Genomic DNA, 20,587 nt, shown 5'->3' with positions numbered 1-20,587 from the left:
CTTTTAATGACACTTTAGCAGGCTCTTGAGAGTGAAAGTATTCAGCCTGTGTTGCTTAATAGAGTTTTCTAGGCTCCTACACAGAACCCAATATTTAGTACAAATAGGCTTCACTCAGCCAACAGTTCCCAAGGATTAAGTCGGCGCCAGGCATGTGCTGGACCCGGGACACAGCACTGAGTGAATGATGTCCTCTGCTCCTGTCACTGTCAGCACAAGGGCTGAGGCTGATGGCTGGGAGGAGGGGAGGCCCGCACTCTTAGTCAGGAATCTCTTGTGGGGGGGAAAGGGTATGCAGTTCATTCCACACAGGGAAGTGCCTGAGCAGCAGCTGGAAACATCCACCAGAACATTACCTGCACGGACCCGCAGCTGTGCAGGTGGCCAGGGAGTCCAGGACACAGTGGGGTCTGGGACATCCTGCCTGGGCTCAGATCCCAGCTCCAGCACTCAGTTGTGGCCCTGGCTGAGTCACTTCCCTCTTTGTGCCTCAGTTGCCTTATTTATGAAATGGGGGCCCAGTATCCTCTCTGGAGGTGACCACGTGGATGAAGGAGAGGACATTCAGGGCTCAGTGCTTGACGTGGGCCAGGGCTCAGAAGTGTCCCTGTTAATGCTAATGATCATGTGGCATGTGGAGGGACAGGCTGGAGGATCACCAAGGCCTTATGCTGGAACAAAGCCTAGCCATAGCCCAGAGAGTGTCAGAAGCCTCAGAACTCACAGGGCTGGAGAGAGATGAGGTCCTGAGAGGCCCAAGGCAGGAAAAGCCTGAGCACCATCTCATGCAGCACAGCCGGTGCTCCCTCTGGGGCCTGCAATAGCTCTGGGCCCAGAGCCTGGTGTGGAGTGGGGGCCATAGCCACCTGTGGACCTCCTTGGAACAGGCTTGGCCACCCCGTCCCAGAGGCCAGCTTCCACTGCCCCTCAGGCTCTGGTCCACCTGCTTCTGACCCTCTAGGAGCCTCCGCTATACCCTTTGCCAGCATCCAGCAGCTCCTCCATTCCCTGCAGGTCCATTAGGTCTTGCTGGATACTCCCCGGTCAAGGAGACCCCAGCCAGCCTCAAGGAAGGCAGGGGATGATGCCAGGCATTCAGCCCCTACCTGTGTTGCTCACTGACATGCTGTGGGACCCAAGGCAGGTCCTCGTGTATAAACAGTGCAGGGGTCCTCACCTAAGGGGTGACTATGTGACCAGAATGCAAATCCCCAGGGATACTGGGTCCTAGGGCTGCCATGACAAATGGCCACAAACTTAGGGACATAAAGGAGCATGTCTGCCTCTTACAGTCTGTAGGTCAGAAGTCCCAGATGGGTCTCACAGGGATATAACAAAGGCATCAGAGGCTGAGCTCCTTTTGGAGGCTCCTGGGGAGGATCCGTTTCCTCGCTGCCTCCAGCTTTCAGAGGCACCCACACTCCCTGCTCACAGCCTCTCCCTCCATCTTCAAAAGCTAGCAGTGGCCGGTTGGGTCCCCACGTCACATCTCTTTGAGCCTTTTTCCATCATCCCATTTCCATCAAAATACATCCAGGAATGGCTCTCCACTTTCTAGGACTTGTGTGATGAGATGGGTGATCTGTGTCCTCCTCTCATGGTCCACACCCTCAGGCACACGTGCAGAACCCCAGAGCTCATGTTCCATCTACACAGGCTGAAGGTGGACTTAGTGGAGCCAAGGCCACAGTATCAGCCACTGTCCTGAACAGCTGCCAAGTGCCTGGAGCTTTTGCATAAATGACATTAATCTCTGTAAGCCTCAGTTTCTCCAGGTGTGGAATGGGTATAATGATACTACTACCCCATGTCCTGCAGAAGAGATGGCATGAAGCTCAGATGGGACACTTTCCCGGCACATGTGCCAGGTCTTTAATCAAGGAGGTTTCCTGATCTCCCTAACACGCAGCAGTAGTGTGCCCTCTGCTTATACAGGTGGACAGAGGGGTCAGCCAGGAAACAGCCTCCTCCTGCTTGTGCTCTGTCCTGGGGCCCTGTGGTTGATGGAGAACTCAGTCCAAGAGGCCCCAGCTAGCAGACCCACCAGAACAGCTCCTGACATCCCCCTGCTGAGCCTGGAGCCTAAAATAATGTCCTCTTGAAAGGCAGAGGCAGGGCTCAGCTCAGCGCAGGGAGTGGGGACAGCTCCAGCCCACGAAACTCATCCCCATGCTCTCTCTCACTTGTCTCAGCAGCAGCAGCCGGGGCGAGGCCGGGCCTCTCTGACATTCTGGAGAATCCAGGCCCTGTGGCCATTCTGCCCAGAATTCCATTCCCTGGCAAGGCCCGTGTGTGGTGCAGCTGGTGGGGTGGAGTTAGCTGGTTCCAACTTGTCCTCCCTGTGTGATCTTGAGCTGATCCTTTAACCTCTCTGACTGTGGTTTCCTCATTTGGACATTCTCACGGAGAGGTGAGTGTTCGGAGATCATGCTGGACTGTGACACCCACTGCACTCACTCACCTCCCCCTACGTATTTTTAAATTTTAATTAATGTAACTAAAGTTACATTAAGAACCCAGCATCTCTGTCCTCGTCTCAGATAGCCTAAACTGCAAGCTCTTTGGAAACATGGCAAAAAGAGGCTCGGCACCTGTAGCTCAGCAGCTAGGGCACCAGCCACACACACCAGAGCTGGTGGGTTCGAATCCAGCCCAGGCCTGCCAAACAATGACAACTACAACCAAAAAACAGCCAGGTGTTGTGGCGGGCACCTGTAGTTCCAGCTACTTGGGAGGCTAAGGCAAGAGAATTGCTTAAACCCAAGAGTTTGAGGTTGCTGTGAGCTGTGATGCCACGGCACTCTGCCCAGGATGACAACTTGAGAGTGTCTCAAAAAAAAAAAAAAAAAGGAAAAATAAAAAGAAAGAAACATGGCAAAAAGAGACAAAGTGACTGTCACCACAGACTGAGTGCTGTGCACTGGGTGCGCTGGTCAGCACTGCCCACCTACGGCTTGCCCCTCCCCACACCCTGAAGCTAGGGAATATTACTATCAGCTCCACTTCTTCAGGGTGAGTTCAGAGCTCAGAAAGTTTTGTGAATTGCGTTAACTGGGAGATGTAATAGATGTGAACCAAGCTTCCCTATGGCAAAGGCTGCCTGCATGCCAACACATCTTTGCCTCCCAAAGTGCTCCACCTCCCTGCAGCCTCCTGGAAAACAAACAGCATTCTGAGCCTCACTTTACATGTAACATTTGTTATTTTATTGGAAAAAGCTGGTATTAACATATTTATAGTTTTATTCAACAGTTGAATAACTTGTGAGACACCAAAGAAAAAAGAATGCACCGAAGAATTACAGGGTCCAAAGTGACCAACTGGACAACTTTACTACCACACCCTGTACCACCACCACCCCCAGCCTCATCCTCGGGGAAAGTCAGGTTAAAAACAGAATCAAAAAGACCCCAATAACTTCACAATGACCGTGTGAATACCTGGACATTCAAGACCGGAGAATGTAAGCAGAGCAAGGATGTGACGTTTGTGGCTGTTATACTGGGCCTGCCTCCATGTCTAGTTTTGTCCCTCCCCCACGTATATTCTCAGCGCACATTTTATTATTCACAATTTGCTCTGGATGTCGTTATTTTCCAGGAATCCAAACACATACTTTTCTCTGGAGAAGATTTATTCCTTTCTTTCTTTTCTATATATTTTTAATTCCCTTTTTGGGCTGCTACCCAAAGTTTAAAACAGAAGTAAAGAACTAGGAACTCCTTTTAAAGACCATGTAATGTTTGTATTTTGAAGATGATAAATGTTAAATCTAATATTTGACAGTAACCTCTAGCTGTAAATGCAAGTCTCCTCTCTTAACATTGGACTCACAAAGGGAGATGACTATGCCAAATATCCAAGAAATTGTGTAAGGCCCTCTGAGCTGGATTTTGGCTTCAACAAGATTTCTATACAATTTACCACATTCCTGAACCTCTTTACAAGGGGGGAAAAGGTGATCCAATCCTTTGATTGTTAAATTTAGTTAGAATAGATATGTACATATAATACTGTCCAGGTCTTCTGGATTTTACAGTGATATATAAACAAACATTCTTCATTCATGTTGATTAAAACAAAAAAAGAATGGATCCATTTTCCTGTGTAAATAAATGTTCTATGGCCGGAAGTGAGCGCACATGCATGTTGTGCTTTTAAACACATGAAGTATGCCATAATCCACTGAGAAGAGTCTCCGTTAGGTCTATTTCCTGGGTTATGTTTCATCTTATAAACAAAATAAAATAAAAGAAGCTGGGGCTGATCTGCGTTCTGAATCAAAAAGCCGAGCCGCATGGTTCTGCCAGTTCCATGAGCAGAGACGTCTTGGGTGGGTGGGCTGGACGGGAAGATCTACTGTGGAAACAGCACATTCTCTTCGTCCCTCGGCCTCAGAGGGGAAGAGCTTCCAAACGACAGAGTCCTTGGGGTCTACGTGGTCCTTAAAGAAAACATACCCTACCATCATCCTAACATGCGATGTCCTCCTGGAGGCAGTTCAATGCAGACATGGGGTAGAGCCAGAAGTTCCAGAGAGGGCTGAGCTCCTGAAGTCACCAGGCAGAGTGAGGACCCACTTGAGGGTCTTCCCCATCTTCCTGTTCTCTCAGGACCCTTGTATTTCACAAGACAAGGAAGCCTTTCCTGTCCAGAACTCCCTACTAGACTGTGGCTTTAGCATGAGCTGCAACGTGCTGGACTGGAAAGAGTCTTGTGCAGAGACCTTGATGGGACTCCTGACTGCACCGTGCAGCTGTAACCTGCCCTGGGCAACTGGTTTATCTGCTCCGCAAGTGGACAGAGAGGGTAACCATGTTGACCTCTCCCAGAGCCTGGCAGGATCAAGTGGTGTTTATGGAGGAAGTGAGTGGACACCCATCCATGAAGGGACTTCACAAAGGTCATGGTGGGAGCTGGGGTCAGGTCCTGGGAGGTGCCAAGAGAATACTGGAGGACAGAGGGAGAGCCCCAGAGATGGTTGGGGATGAAATGAGCGTGCCTCTGGGCTGGGCTCCACCCCCAGCACCTGGCAGAGGCTCAGCTGGTGGTGGTGGGATGAGGTGAGGACCAGCCACACAGCACCAAACGACCCCTCCCCTTCCTCCCAGGAAGCCCCACCAGACCTGGGCCCCAGGACCCTGAAAGATGTTCAGAAACCTAAAAGAAAAGCTTGAATCCCATCTGCAAATTCTCAGCACGAATTCACCATCCAAAAAGCAAGGGTGAGTGAATGAGCTCTGAAGACAGGGCAAATTTCTCCATTTATAATCCAGGGACTCCCTGGCTGGCTGTTTGAGCTTCCTCGTCTCTCCGCAGCGCCCGTGTCTGGGGCCAGTGAGGCACAGGGGGCATGTGGCGCCAGACTCCCCCCACCCAGAGGACCCACTGGAGTGAAAAATTAACCTGGACACATAAAAATTCCTATTAATGTGCTGAAGGCCGCAGACCGAGATGGGAGGGCACGTGAACGAAGGAGCCCTGAACTGTGAAGGCGACGGTCACGTCCATTTGATGATCCATAGCTGTGAACCTTTCTTTCCCTTTTTGTGAAGCAGACAGTGGCTGCCAGAGGTGATTCCGGCCTGGGGAAGCTGGAGGGGCGGGGGCCCAGGCGTCAGGGTCCACACACCGCCACCCCTGCCCTGGGTGCCGCTGCCTTTCCTCCCCTCCTCCACGCTGTGGCTGTGAAGGTCACGGCGGGGACAACTCCGCGCGGCTGGGTGCAGGGGCAGGCGGGGCCGGGGCCGGGGCCTCCACTCACTCACCTAGTGCATGTCAGAGTTCACCTTGTCCTGGAAGATGTACAGGTTGTTGGTGGCTGCGATGGCGATGATGTTCTCGGCCGGGTGCCAGGCGGTGTGCAAGATCTTCTTGGTGAAGTCCAAGCTGTCGACGCTGATGTCATCGCGCCTGCGCTTGCCGCCCACGCACACGCGCCGCGGCTTGAGCACCGCCCGGGGCTTGCTGCTCTCGCGAGAAGCCTCCAAGGTCACGTCCCGCTTGGTGTTGCGGTCAAACATGCGGAAGAAGTTGTTGTAGGCCCCGGTCATGATGACGCTGGCGGGAGACGGAGAAGCATCAGGTAGGGGGCCAGAAAGCACAGAAACCTGCCTCTTCTCGTGAAATAACCCCCCGAGCCTGCAGGACCTCCCCAGAAAAGGAGCCCCCGCCTGCCTCGAGTCTGCCTACCTCTCAGGGTCGCTTGAACCACTCAATTTTAGCTGCTGTCACCACCCCCTTTGGGGGCAGGAGCTGAGACCCCTTTACTGTTCTGCCCCAAACATAATAAAACTACCCTCCCGTCCTTCCCTGCTAGTCCAGAAGAGATAGCCCTAGGCTTGCTTTCTTTTTCTTTTTTATTAATATTAAATCATAGCTGTGTACATGAATGCGATCATGGGGCACCATACATTGGTTTTATAAACAGTTTGACACATTTTCGTCACACTGGTTAATATAGCCTTCCTGGCATTTTCTTAGTTATTGTGTTAAGACAATTATATTCTACATTTACTAAGTTTCACATGTACCCTTGTAAGATGCACCACAGGTGTAATCCCACCTATCACCCTCCCTCCGTCCATCCTCCCCGCTCCATTCCCTCCCTCTCCCCATTCCCCATATTCTTAGGTTAGAACTGGGTTATAGCTTTCATGTGAAAGCCATAAATTAGTTTCATAGTAGGACTGAATACGTTGGATACTTTTTCTTCCATTCTTGAGATAGTTTACTAAGAAGAATATGTTCCAGCTCCATCCATAAGCCCTAGGCTTTCAAACAGACTCTGCAGCTACAGAGGGAAATAAACACAGAAGGCGGGGGCGTGACTCACTGGCCACACAGGGCAGGCTTCAGAGTCAACCAGACCTGCCCTTCCCTCCAGGGCCAGACTTCTTGTCCCACTGAAGATAATTTTCTCCTTGCCCTCTTCATTTCCCTTCTCCCTGCCTCTCCTAAGGAAAAGGGGTTCCTGTTGGGTGGGAAAGGGTAAGTGAATCTGCATAGCCAGGGGCAGGAGAGAAATTGCAGCCTCTGTGAGTAGCTGTGGGGTGTTAGGTAACTGGCGGGTGGGAAGGAGCAAAAAACGAAGGTGAAGAAGGGATTATGTTTAAGGCTCTTTGGGGAGGTGTGTAGAAAGTGGAAATCCAACCCCCTCAAAAATGGAAATCTCTTTTTTCCTGTTGGAGCTGATCTGAGACAGGACCATGTGAACCCCTGGGTTTACAAGGGTTACACACAGATGAGGGCCGTCGCTGACAAGGCTTCAGCATTGCCCAAGTCACACAGGAGCCCACACTGAGCAGAGGTGCAGGAGGTGAGCGGAGGTCATGGCACGCCTGGATAGGACAGGAGATGGCTTCTTCAAACACTGGGGGCATGAATCAATCAGATTTTCTGGGCCTGGCTGGGGTACAGGCCTCTTGTAACAATGTTTCTTTTTATTATTATTTTTTATTATTAAATCATAACTGTGTGGGCGGCGCCTGTGGCTCAGTAAGTAGGGCGCCGGCCCCATATACCGAGGGTGTCGGGTTCAAACCCCGCCCCGGCTGAACTGCAATCAAAAAATAGCTGGGCGTTGTGGTGGGCGCCTGTAATCCCAGCTACTCGGGAGGCTGAGGCAGGAGAATTGCTTAAGCCCAGGAGTTGGAAGTTGCTGTGAGCTGTGTGAGGCCACGGCACTCTACCGAGGGCAATAAAGTGAAACAATGTCTCTACAAAAAAAAAAAAAAAAAATCATAACTGTGTACATTGATGCATTTATGGGATTCAGTGTACTGATTTTATGTACAATGTGAAATGCTTACATTGAACTGATTAACACATCCATAACAATTATACTATTTTCTTAATAGTTTTAAAATGTACCATTGCATCATACACATTAGGTGAGGTTCCCCCAAATACCCTCCCTCCTCCTTCCTCCCCTCCCCTCTCTCTCCTCTTTCCTTCTACTTTCTGGACTAGAGTTATGTTTTACCATTTGTATAAGTTTATAGGTGATTATATATTGATTTCATAGTAGTATTGAGTACATTGGATACTTTTTTTTCATTCTTGAGATCCTGTACTAAGAAGAATATGTTCCAGCTCCATCCAGGTAAACATAAAAGATGTGAAGTGTCCATCTTTTTTATGACTGCATAGTATTCCATGGTGTACATACACCACAGTTTGTTAATCCATTCATGAGTCAACGGGTACTTGGGCTGTTTCCATGTCTTGGCAATTATGAACTGGGCTGCAATAAACATTCTGGTGCAAATGTCTTTGTTGTAAAATAATTTTTGATCATCTGGGTATATACCTAGTAGAGGAATTGCAGGATCAAACAGTAGGTCTCTACATAGGTCTACTTTTAGTTCATTAAGTATTCTCTAAACATCTTTCCAAAACGTCATGTTAGCTTGCATTCCCACCAGCAGTGAAGAAGTGTTCCCTTCTCTCTGCATACATGCCAACATCTGTAGTTTTGGGATTTTGTGAGGTGGGCTAATTTTACTGGAGTTAGATGATATCTCAAAGTGGTTTTGATTTGCATTTCTCTGATGATTAAAAATGAACATTTTTTCATGAGTTTGTAGGCCATGTGCCTGTCTTCATCAGAGAAGTTTCTGTTCAAGTCTCTTGCCCACATAGAAATGGGGTTATTTGTTCTTTTCTTATTGATTAGAGTTCTCTGTGGATTCTAGTTATTAGATTTTTGTCAGAAGCATAATCTGTAAAAATCTTCTCCCATTCTGAAGGCTGTCTGTTTGCTTTACTTACTGTGCTCTTGACTGTTTAAAAGCTTTTTAGTTTAATCAGATTCCCAGTAATGCATTTTTGGTGTTGTTTCAATTGCCGGGGGGGGGGGGTCCTCCTCATAAAATATTCTCCCAGGCTTATTTTTTTCAAGTGTTTTCCCTACACTCTCTTCTAGTATTTTTATAGTTTCATGTCTTAAGTTTACATCTTTTATTCAGTGAGAATCAATTTTTGTTAATGGTGAAAGATGGGGGTCCAGTTTCAGTCTTCTACAGGTTACCAGCCAGTTCACCCAGCACCATTTGTTAAACAGGGAGTCTTTCTCCCACTGAATATTTTTGATAGGCTTGTTGAAGATCAAATGATGATAAGTAGCTGGGTTCATCTCTTGGTTCTCTATTCTGTTCCATACATCTACCTCTCTATTTTTGCACCATAATCATGCTGTTTTAATCACTATAGATTTATAGTATAGCCTGAAGACTGGTAACATGATACCTCCTGATTTGTTTTTATTTCTGAGTCATATATTGGCTATTTGACTTTTCTCTGATTTCATATGAAGTGAAGAACTATTTTTTCACGCTCTTTAAAGTATGACAATGGTGCTTTAATAGGGATTGCATTAAATCTGTAGATTGCTTTGGGTAGTATGGACCTTTTTAACAATGTTGATTCTTCCCAGCCATGAGCATGGTATGTTTTTCCGTTGCTAACATCTTCAGTTATTTCTTTTCTCAGAGTTTCATAATTCTCTTCATAGAGATCTTTCACGTCCTTTGTTAGGTAAATTTCCAGGTATTTCATTGTCTTTGGCACTACTGTAAAAGGAATAGAGTCCTTGACTATATCTTCAGCTTGACTATTGTTGGCATATATAAAAGCTACTGATTTGTAAGTATTACTTTTGTATCCTGAGATGCTGCTGTATTCCTTGATCACTTCTAAGAGTTTTGTAGTTGAGTCGCTGGGATTTTCCAGGTATAAGATCATATCACCAGCAAAGAGTGAGACTTTGATCTCCTCTGACCCTGTTTGGATACCCTTGATCTCCTTCTCTTGCCAGATTGCGATGGCTAAGACTTAGATTACTGTGTTGAATAGCAGTGGAGACAATGGGCATCCTTGTCTAGCTCGTGATCTGAGTGGAAATGTTTTCAATTTTACTCCATTCAAAATGATATTGGCCATGGGTTTGCTGTAGATGGCCTTGATCACTTTAAGAAATGTCCCTACTATCCCTATTTATTTATTTATTTTTTTTGTAGTTTTTTGCCAGAGCTGGGTTTGAACCTGCCACCTCCGGCATATGGGGCTGGTGCCCTACTCCTTTGAGCCACAGGCCTCACCCTCTGTCCTATTTTTTAAAGTGTTCTGATCATGAAAGAATGGTGGATATTATCAAAAGCTTTTTCTGCATCAACTAAGAGAATCAAATGGTCTTTGTTTTTTATTTTATTTATGTGATGTATCATATTTATAGATTTGCATATGTTGAGCCAACCCTGTAACCCTGGAATAAAACCAACTTGATCATGGTGTACAATTTTTTTGATGTGTTGTTGAATTCTGTTTGCTAAGATCTTATTAGATATTTTTGCATCAATTTTCATTAATGATATTGGTATATAACTTTCCTTCTTTGTTGGATCCTTTCCTGGTTTGGGGATCAGGGTGATATTTGCTTCATAGAATGTGTTGGGAAGTATTCTTTCTTTTTCTATGCTTTGGAAAATGTTGTATAATATAGGTACTAGTTCCTCCTGAAAGGTTTGATAGAATTCGGATGTGAAGCCATCTGGTCCTGGACTTTTCTTTTGAGGGAGATTTTGTATTATTGATGCTATTTCATTGGTTGATATAGGTCTATTCAAGATTTCTTATTCCTGGACTCTGGTTGAGTCCAGGAAGGTGGCGTGCTTCCAGATATTGGTCCATTTCCTTCAAATTTTCATATTTCTGGGAATAGAGGTTTTTTTGTAGTACTCATTGAGGATTTTTTTGATTTCTGAGGTGTCTGTTGTCATTTCTCCTTTATCATTCCTGATAGGTGATACTAAAGACTTTACTTTTATGTTTCTGGTTAGGTTGGCCAAAAATTTATCAATTTTATTAATCTTTAAAAAAAAAAACTTTTTGTTTTGTTGATCTTATGAATGATTCTTTTGTTTTCAATTTCATTTAATTCTGCCCTAATTTTGGTTATTTCTTTTCTTCTGCTGGGTTTGGGGTTGCAATGTTCTTTCTTTTCCAGTTGCTTGATATGACCCATTAAGTTGTGGGCTTCCTCTCTTTCTGTTTTCTTGATGAAGGCTTCCAATGCTGTAAATTTCCCTCTTAGGACTACCTTTGCAGTATCCCACAGGTTTTGATAATGTGTGTCTTCATTATCATTTTGTTCCAAAAATTTGGTGATTTCCTTCTTATTTTTTCTTTCTTTTTTTTTTTTATGTAGAGACAGAGTTTCACTTTATTGCCCTCGGTAGAGTGCCATGGCGTCACACAGCTCACAGCAACCTCCAACTCCTGGGCTTAGGCGATTCTCCTGCCTCAGCCTCCCGAGTAGGTGGGACTACAGGCGCCCGCCACAATGCCCAGCTATTTTTTTTTTTTTTTTTGCAGTTAGGCCAGGGCTGGGTTTGAACCTGCCACCCTCAGTATATGGGGCTGGCGCCCTGCTCACTGAGCCACAGGCACCACCCGGTGATTCCTTCTTAATCTCATCTTTGTCCCAGCTTTCATTCAGCCTAAGATTATTTAGTTTCCATGACTTGAGTATGAAGATTCCTGTTGCTGTTGAGTTCAACTTTTATTCCATGGTTCTTTGAGAAGATACAAGGAATAATTTCTAGTCTTTTAAATTGTGAGGTTAGACTTATGTCCTAAGATATGATCAAGTTTGGAGGATGATCTGTGGGCTGATGAAAAGACTGTATATTCAGTTTTATTAAGATGAAAGGTTCTGTAGAGGTCTGTTAGGTACATTTGTTCTAGGGTCAGGTTTAAGCGTAATATTTCTTTGTTTAGTTTCTGCTTGGAGGATCTATCTAAAAATGTCAAAGGGGTATTAAAATCTCCAACCATTATAGTGCAGGAAGATATCAAGCTGTTCATATCCATTAGGTTTTGCTTTATAAATTGAGGAGCATTCTGGTAAGGTGCATAAATGTTAATTATTGAAATCTCAGCATGTTGGGTGTTTTCCTTGACAAATATGTAGTGACCATCCTTATCTTTATTTTTGTTGGTTTAAAGCTAATTGTATCTGCAAATAAAATTGCAACCCCTGCTTTTTTCTGATTCCCATTTGCCTGTATTATAGATGTCCATCCCTTCACCCTGAGTCTATTTTTATTCTTTAAGGTAAGATGAGATTCGTGTATGCAGCAGATACCTGGTCTGAGTTTATGTATCCAACCTGTGCCTCTTTAGAGGACAATTTAATCCATTCACATCAATTAAGAGAATTGATAAGCCTGGTAGTGTTTTGGGTGTTATGTTTTTGGAATGTCCAGTAGACGTTTTTAATCCTTTCACCACTGTGAACATTGGGTTTTGTTCAAAAATTTCTGGGTAAGTTTACTTTGGGGTAAAGCATTGTGCTGGTCACTGTAGAGGATGGGTCTGAGAATATCCTGGAGAGCTAGTTTAGTTCTGGCAAATTTCTTCAATATGTGTATCATTAAAGTATTTGATTTCTACGTCACAAATGAAACTCAGTTTAGCTGGATTTCAGAATCCTGGGCTGGAAGTTGTTTTGTTTTAGGAGATTGAAGGACGATGACCATCCTCTTCTGGCTTGAAACGTTTTAGCTAAGAAATCTGCAGTCATTTTGATATTTCTCATTTTGTAGGTGATGCTTTTCTTACATCTGACTGCTTGCAGAATTTTTTCCTTCATCTTAACTTTGGCAAAGTTAATCACAATGTGTCTAGGAGATGCTTTATTTGGATTGAGTCTTGCTAGGGTTCTGAAACTGTCTGCTATCTAAAGTTCTGTATCTCTTGCAATGCTTGGGAAATTCTACATAATCTCTTAGAGTAAAGCATTTGTACCTTTAGGACCATCCTCTTCTCCTTCAGGAATTCCTATAAGGCGTATGTTTGATATTTTGGAGTGATCCCACAACTCTCTCAGGGAATGATCAGTTTTTGCTCTCCATTTGTCTGCCTGTTTGAGCATTTGGGAATGTTCAAAAACTTTGTCTTCAATTTCAGAGATCCTTTCTTCTGTGTGGCCAACTCTATAACTGAGAGATTCTACTGTATTTTGGGGCTCCTTGACTAACTTTTTCGTTTCCTTGAACTCTGCTATCTCTTTCCTCGTTACGTCCACATCTTTGGTGACTTTGTCTTTGAATTCATTAATTTCTTGAGACAACTTTAGAACTACTCTTTGGATTTCAATTTCTAACTTTTCTTCCATTCTATTCATCTTATTTGCCATCCATATTCTGAATTCAATTTCTGACATTTCAGCCATTTGTCTACGCAGGGCATCTTCAGTTGTGTCTCCTTTGTCATTTTGGGGGTGGGAGTAATCTACTCTGGTTATTCATGTTGCCAGAGTTCTTCCATTGGTTCTGCACCATGTTCATTTTCCACTGTTTGGTTATCAGAACTGGTAGGGTGAGATTGAAATGGGGTTCCCAGGTAGTAGAGATAGCCCCTTACCAAAGTGCTGGGCTTTGTAATTGTGGCTTATCCTCTACAACCTTACAAAGGCCCCTTTCAGAGGTTTGGCTGAAGACTCTGAGGACCTACTTGGTGAGATAGCAAGCCAGCTCTGTTTTGGTATTAGCCAACCTCTACCCTATCCTAAGAAGCCACAGTAATAGGTTTAAATGTTGGCTGTGGACAGATACAGACAGCTGTGGCACCCCACTCCCACCCTTCAGTTCTTTTCTGCTACAGAACTTCAAAGGTCAACCTCAGAGTGTCCCAGGGTGGACAGCCCCAGACATGAGTTCCAATCAAAGTGTCTCAGGCAGTATAAACCCTGCTCAGCAGAGATGGATCCTAGGATCTCCAACAGCACAAATGGAGTCAGGTGTCCACACCCCCACCCCCCACACTCAGTCCACACTGGTGTTCACTTATCTGCTTGCTGGCCCAGTTGGAGCTGTGAACTACACCTCCATCCACCTTTCTCAGTCTGCCCACCAGCCCAGTTGGAGTCAGGAGACCACACCCTTGCCCGCAGGTCTCAGTCCACACCCAGAGGCTTGCCAGCTGTGTTGGAGTCAGGGGACTACGCCCTTCCCCTCAGGTCTCAGTCCACACCTGGCAAGCCTCTGCTTGCCTGCCAACCTGGAGCTGGGGACCAGCCCCGCCCACTGAACTCAGTCCACACCAGGCAACTGCTCTCCCACTTGAGGGCACTGTTAGAGCAGGGTGGGGTTCTTGCACACACACCCCCCACAGCCCAAACTAAGGGTTAACACCACCATTGGCCAGGGAAAGTCATAACCAGGGAACTGCTCCTCCTCCCGCCCAGTGTCCCTTTCTTTCCATGCCCTCTTTCTACCCCAGTAGTCACAGATTCTGATCTAATGGTCAGCGGTTCACACTATGCCCAGATCTCTCAGGAAAAGACCAAACACTCTGCACACTGCAGGGGGTAGAACTTCAGGCTGTTGAGGATATCTGTCACCTCAAACATTTTTAATTTGTGTTGAGAACATTTCAAATATTGTCTCCTAGCTATTTTGAAATATACAATAAATTATTGTTAACTACAGCCCACTACTGTGCTGCCCCTCTCCCTGCAGGACTCCTGGAGCCAAACAGAGCCACTGGCATGGACAGGATTGCTCCTGGCTCACTTGAGATTGCAATCAGCGGTTCTGAAACAGAATGACCTAAAGGAAGGAACCTTTTGTCACTCAGGGCTGGACTTTCAGGTTCAGAGATGCCTGTGCCCAGCAGGTGCCTACTAGGTGCAGGAGGAATGAATGAGGGGACTGGTGCTGTGGGAGGGTCACAGGCAGCCACACTGATATCTCAGAAGGCATGAAATGACCTTTCAAAGCCACTCCTGTGCATGCTGACATGAGGCAGACCGGGGCAGGAGCCTGGGGACTTCTCTGAAGCCATCCGGGGAGACTGTGGGAACGGCCCACAGTTTTGCCTTCTTAAGAGACTCGTCTAGTCCCTGGAGTGAAGGAAGGGTAGGTGGAAAATTCAAATGTGCTTTCTCACTCTATTCTTTTCTGTTCTAAAATTCTGCCTCTAAACCTTAATTCCTGTGAATAGACCTATTTGCTACAGAGATAGTTAAATGGCATGTGGGGAGGCACCCTGGCCCCAACCCTGGCCTGGAAGGTGCTCAGGAGGTGTGATGGGCCCACAGCTGAGTGGGCGTGGAACCCTCCCCTGTCCTCCGCCATCAGCTGCCCTAGGGTAGGCTGTGTTGGGTCTAGCGCCTGTCTACATTACGTCCTGGGGACTTCACTACAATGTGACCACCCAGAACAGGACTAAGTACTGGCTGAGCCCACAAACATCCCAGAACCTGCAATTTTGCATCTTAAAGTCATTGTGCCAGGGAGGACCCAGGACAAGCCTAACCCCAGGTCTCATAGGCTGGCCCCCAGGGCTGGTGTGCACCCAGTGGCTGCCCATGGGGCTCATGTGACCCTCAGACAGGGAGAACATGTTTCACCTTTATCAACATCTCAGGATGAGGCAAGGCCTCAGAAAGGAAGGAGCCCACAGCAAACACCAAAGAATGAGAGCTGTTCTCACGGAAGAAAGGCAGACCCCAACAGCAGGGTGCCCCAATACTGTTCAGAGTCCATTCGAGACCCAGTGGACTCACCCCTATATGTGGTTTTGTAGAAAGAGAAAGCTGCGGGCTGGTGAAGCTGGTGCTGCCCAGGCCATCTTGGGTCCCACAGTGTCCCAAGGCTGGGCAAGGCAGAGCTGGGGGAAAGGGGACTGCAGGCATGGGGCTCCTCAGGTCAGCCCTGGCAGTCTGGAGTAGACACTGAACATTGTGTGGCCCAGCACTGCGGGTGGTCACATGGATCTGACACACCCGAAGGAGGTGGGCAGAGCAGGGAGCTGAAGCTTGGGGGTTAAATGACGTGCCCCGGGTTAGCACTCAGAGTAGATAAACTCCCCCAAGGAACAACAAAGCAGACACAGCACAAGATCCCATGCATAAAAAAAAAAAATGGCTAAGATGTCAGAAATCGAATTCAGAATATGGATAGCAAATAAGATCAAATTAGAATTCCAAGCAGTAATCCAAAAGATATCTTAAGAATTCAACGAATTCAAAGACAAAAATGACCAAAGATTTTGACACATTGAGACAAGAAGTTGCAGCCCTCAAAGATCTGAGAAACACAGTAGAATCCCTCAGTAAAAGAATGGAGCAAACAGAAGAAAGGATTTCTGACACTGAAGACAAAGCTTTCGAACACTCCCAAACTTTCAAACAGGAAGAGAAATGGAGGGCAAAAACTGATCACTCTCTCAAAGAGCTCTGGGATAATTCAAAGAAAATCAATATTCGCCTTATAGGGATCCCTGAAAGTGACGAAATGGCTTCACAAGGCACAGAGTCTCTTCTTCATGAGATTATGAAAGAGAACTTTCCAGACATGCCAAGAGATTCTGAAATTCAGATAGCAGACAGTTTCAGAACTCCAGCAGGACTCAACCTGAATAAGACATCCCCCAGACACATCATAATCAATTTCACTAAAGTTAATATGAAGGAAAAAATTCTGAAAGCAGCCAGACGTAAGAAAACTATAACCTATAAGGGGAAGAATATTAGAATAACTGAAGATCTCTCTGCTGAAACCTTTCAAGCTAGAAGAGGATGGTCATCAATTTTTAATCTCCTAAAACAAAATAACTTTCAACCCAGGATCCTGTATCCAGCTAAACTGAGTTTCATTTATGATGGAGAAATTAAATACTTCAATGACATTCACATGTTGAAGAAATTTGCCATAACTAAACCAGCACTCCAGGATATTCTCAGACCTATCCTTCATAAAGACCAGAGTAATCCTCCACCATAAAAGTAAACCCACCCAGAAAATTTTGACCAAATTTCAACTTCCACAGTTGTAAAAGGATTAAAAATGTCCACCAGACTTTCGAAAGGCTTATCGATATTCTCAATTAATGTGAATGGTTTAAATTGTCCTCTAAAGAGGCACAGGTTGGCTGACTGGATACAAAAACTCAAGCCAGATATCTGCTGCATACAAGAATCTCATCTTACCTGAAAATATAAATATAGACTCAAGGTGAAGGGATGGTCATCTATATTCCAGCAAATGGAAAGCAGAAAAAAGCAGGTGTTGCAATTGTATTCGAAGACACAATAGGCTTAAAAGCAACCAAAATAAGGAAGGATAGGGATGGACACTTCATATGTCTTAAAGGTAATACTCAATATGATGAGATTTCAATTATTAATATTTTGCACCCATCCAGAATGCACCTGAATTTATAAGAGAAACTCTAACAGACACAAGCAACTTGATTTCCTCCAGTTCCATAGTAGTCGGAGATTTTAACACCCCTTTAGCAGTGATGGATAGATCCTCCAAAAAGAAGCTAAGCAAAGAAATTTTAGATTTAAACTTAACCATTCAACATCTGGACTTAACAGACATCTACAGAACATTTCAACCCAACAAAACTGAATACACACTCTTCTCATCAGCCCACGGAACATACTCCAAAATCGATCACATCCTAGGTCACAAGTCTAACCTCAGCAAATTTTAAAAATAGAAATTATTCCTTGCATCTTCTCAGACCACCATGGAATAAAAGTTGAACTCAATAACAACAGGAATCTGCCTACTCATACAAAAACATGGAAGCTAAATAATCTTGTGCTGAAGGATAGATGGGTCATAGATGAGATTAAGAAGGAAATTACCAAATTTATGGAACAAAACAACAATGAAGACACAAGTTATCAGAACCTCTGAGATACTGCAAAGGCAGTCCTAAGAGGGAAATTTATGGCACTGCAAGCCTTCCTCAAGAAAATGGAAAGAGAGGAAGTTAACAACTTAATGGGACATTTCAAGCAACTGGAGAAGGAAGAACATTCCAACCCCAAACCCAGCAGAAGTAAAGAAATAACCAAAATTAGAGCTTAATTAAATGAAATCGAAAATAAAAGAATCATACAACAGATCAATAAATCAAAAAGTGGGTTTTTCGAAAAGGTCAATAAAATAGATAAACCTTTGGCTAACCTAACCAGGAAAAAAAGAGTAAAATCTCTAATCTCATCAATCAGAAATGGTAAAGACGAAATAACAACAGACCACTCAGAAATTGAAAAAATCCTTAACAAATATTATCAGAAACTTTACTCTCAGAAATATGAAAATCGGAAGGAAATTGACCAATACTTGGAAGCATGCCACCTACCAAGACTTAGCCAGAATGAAGTCGAAATGTTGAACAGGCCTATATCAAGTTCTGAAATAACATCAACTATGCAAAATCTTCCTAAAAAGAAAAGCCCAGGACCAGATGGCTTGACGTCAGAATTCTACCAAACCTTTAAAGAAGAACTAGTACCTATATTACCAACCCTCTTCCAAAATATAGAAAAAGAAGGAATACTACCCAACACATTCTATGAAGCAAACATCACCTTGATCCCTAAACCAGGGAAAGACCCAACAAGAAAAGAAAATTATAGACCAATATCACTAATGAATATAGATGCTAAAATAATAAGATCCTAACAAACAGAATCCAACAACACATCAAAAAAATTATACACCACAACCAAGTGGGATTTATCCCAAGGTCTCAAGGCTGGTTCAATATACGTAAATCTATAAATGTAATTCAGCACATAAACAAACTAAAAATTGAAGACCATATAATTCTCTCAATTAACGCAGAAAAAGCATTTGATAATATCCAGCATCCCTTCATGATCAGAATGCTTAAGAAAATTGGTATAGAAGGGCTATTTCTTAAACTAATGGAGGCCACAGCAAACCCACAGCCAATATCATATTGAATGGAGTTAAATTAAAATCATTTCCACTTAGATCAGGAACCAGGCAAGGCTGCCCATTGTCTCCATTGCTCTTTAACATTGTAATGGAAGTTTTAGCCATTGCAATTAGGGAAGAAAAGGGGATCAAGGGTATCCACATATGGTCAGAAGAGATCAAACTTTCACTCTTCGCAGATGATATGATTATATATCTGGAAAACACCAGGGATTCTACTACAAAACTTTTAGAAGTGATCAAGGAATACAGCAATGTCTCAGGCTACAAAATCAACACCCACAAATCTGTAGCCTTTATGTATACCAACAATAGCCAAGCTGAAAAAACAGTCAAGGACTCTATTCCTTTCACAGTAGTGCCAAAGAAGATGAAATATTTGGAAGTTTACCTAACAAAGGATGTGAAATATCTCTATAAAGAGAACTAGGATACTTTAAGAAAAGAAATAGCTGAAGATGTTAACAAATGGAAAAACATACCATGCTCATGCCTTGGAAGAATCAACATTGTTAAAATGTCTATACTACCCAAAGCAATATGTAATTTTAATGCAATTCCTATTAAAGCTCCATTGTCATATTTTAAAGATCTCAAAAAAATAATACTTCATTTTATATGGAATCAGAAAAAAACCTTGAATAGCCAAGACATTACTCAGAAATAAAAACAAAGCAAGAGGAATCACGCTACCAGACCTGAGACTGTACTATAAATCCATAGTGATCAAAACAGCATGGTACTGGCACAAAAACAGAGAAGTAGATGTCTGGAACAGAATAGAGAACCAAGAGATGGATCCAGCTACTTACTGTTATTTGATCTTTGACAAGCCAATTAAAAACATTCAGCGGGAAAAAGATTCCCTATTTAACAAATGGTGCTGGGTGAACTAGCTGGCAACCTTTAGAAGATTGAAACTGGACCCACACCTTTCACTATTAACTAAGATAGACTCTCACCAGATAAAAAGATTTAAACTTAAGATATGAAACTATAAAAATACTTGAAGAAAGTGCAGGAAAAACTCTTGAAGGAATCGGCCTGGGTGAATATTTTATGAGGAGGACTCCCCAGGCAATTGAAGCAGTATCAAAAATACACTACTGGGACCTGATCAAAAATTAAAAAGCTTCTGCACAGCCAAGAACATAGTAAGTAAAGCAAGCAGACAGCCCTATGAATGGGAGAAAATATTTGCAGACTATACCTCTGACAAAGGTTTAAAAACCAGAATCCACAGAGAATTCAAACGTATTAGCAAGAAAAGAACCAGTGATCCCATCTCAGCGTGGGCAAAGGACTTGAAGAGAAACTTCCCTAAAGAAGACAGGTGCATGGCCTTCGGACACATGAAAAAATGCTCATCATCCTTAATCATCAAAGAAAGGCAAATCAAAACTACTTGGAGATATCACCTAACCCCAGTAAGAGTAGCCCACATAACAAAATCCCAAAACCAGAAATGTTGGTGTGGATGTGGAGAAAAGGGCACATTTCTACACTGCTGGTGGGAATGCACACGAATACGTTCCTTCTGGAAGGATGTTTGGAGAATACTCAGAGATCTAAAAATAGACCTGCCATTCGATCCTATAATTCCTTTACTAGGTATATACCCAGAAGACCAAAAATCACAATATAACAAAAACATCTGTAGCAGAATGTTTATTGCAGCCCAATTCATAATTGCTAAGTCATGGAAGAAGCCCAAGTGCCCATAAACCCACGAATGGACTAGCAAATTGTGGTACATGTATACCATGGAATATTATGCAGCCTTAAAGAAATATGGAGACTTTACCTCTTTCATGTTT

The 20,587-nt window shown here is 44.1% G+C and overlaps 1 protein-coding gene across 6 annotated transcripts in view; it reads right to left on the bottom strand.

Annotated features, from left to right (window-relative positions):
• Nucleotides 1-3,173: 3,173 nt before the first annotated feature.
• The window catches only part of PPP2R2C (protein phosphatase 2 regulatory subunit Bgamma), a 256,229-nt gene continuing 238,815 nt past the window's right edge, over nt 3,174-20,587 (bottom strand). For 5 of the 6 annotated variants that reach the window (XM_053565965.1, XM_053565969.1, XM_053565967.1 and 2 more), the window contains one exon: nt 3,174-6,060. In XM_053565965.1, the coding sequence (XP_053421940.1) occupies nt 5,769-6,060 (292 nt within the window). In that variant the 3' untranslated portion in view covers nt 3,174-5,768. The remainder of the gene's footprint in view (nt 6,061-20,587) is intronic. The other variant, XM_053565966.1, reaches the window with a different exon arrangement.

This window comes from Nycticebus coucang, chromosome 17, assembly GCF_027406575.1.
Source record: "Nycticebus coucang isolate mNycCou1 chromosome 17, mNycCou1.pri, whole genome shotgun sequence".
NCBI classification, from domain to species: domain Eukaryota; kingdom Metazoa; phylum Chordata; class Mammalia; order Primates; family Lorisidae; genus Nycticebus; species Nycticebus coucang.
This window is presented reverse-complemented; position numbering and strand designations above follow the sequence as displayed.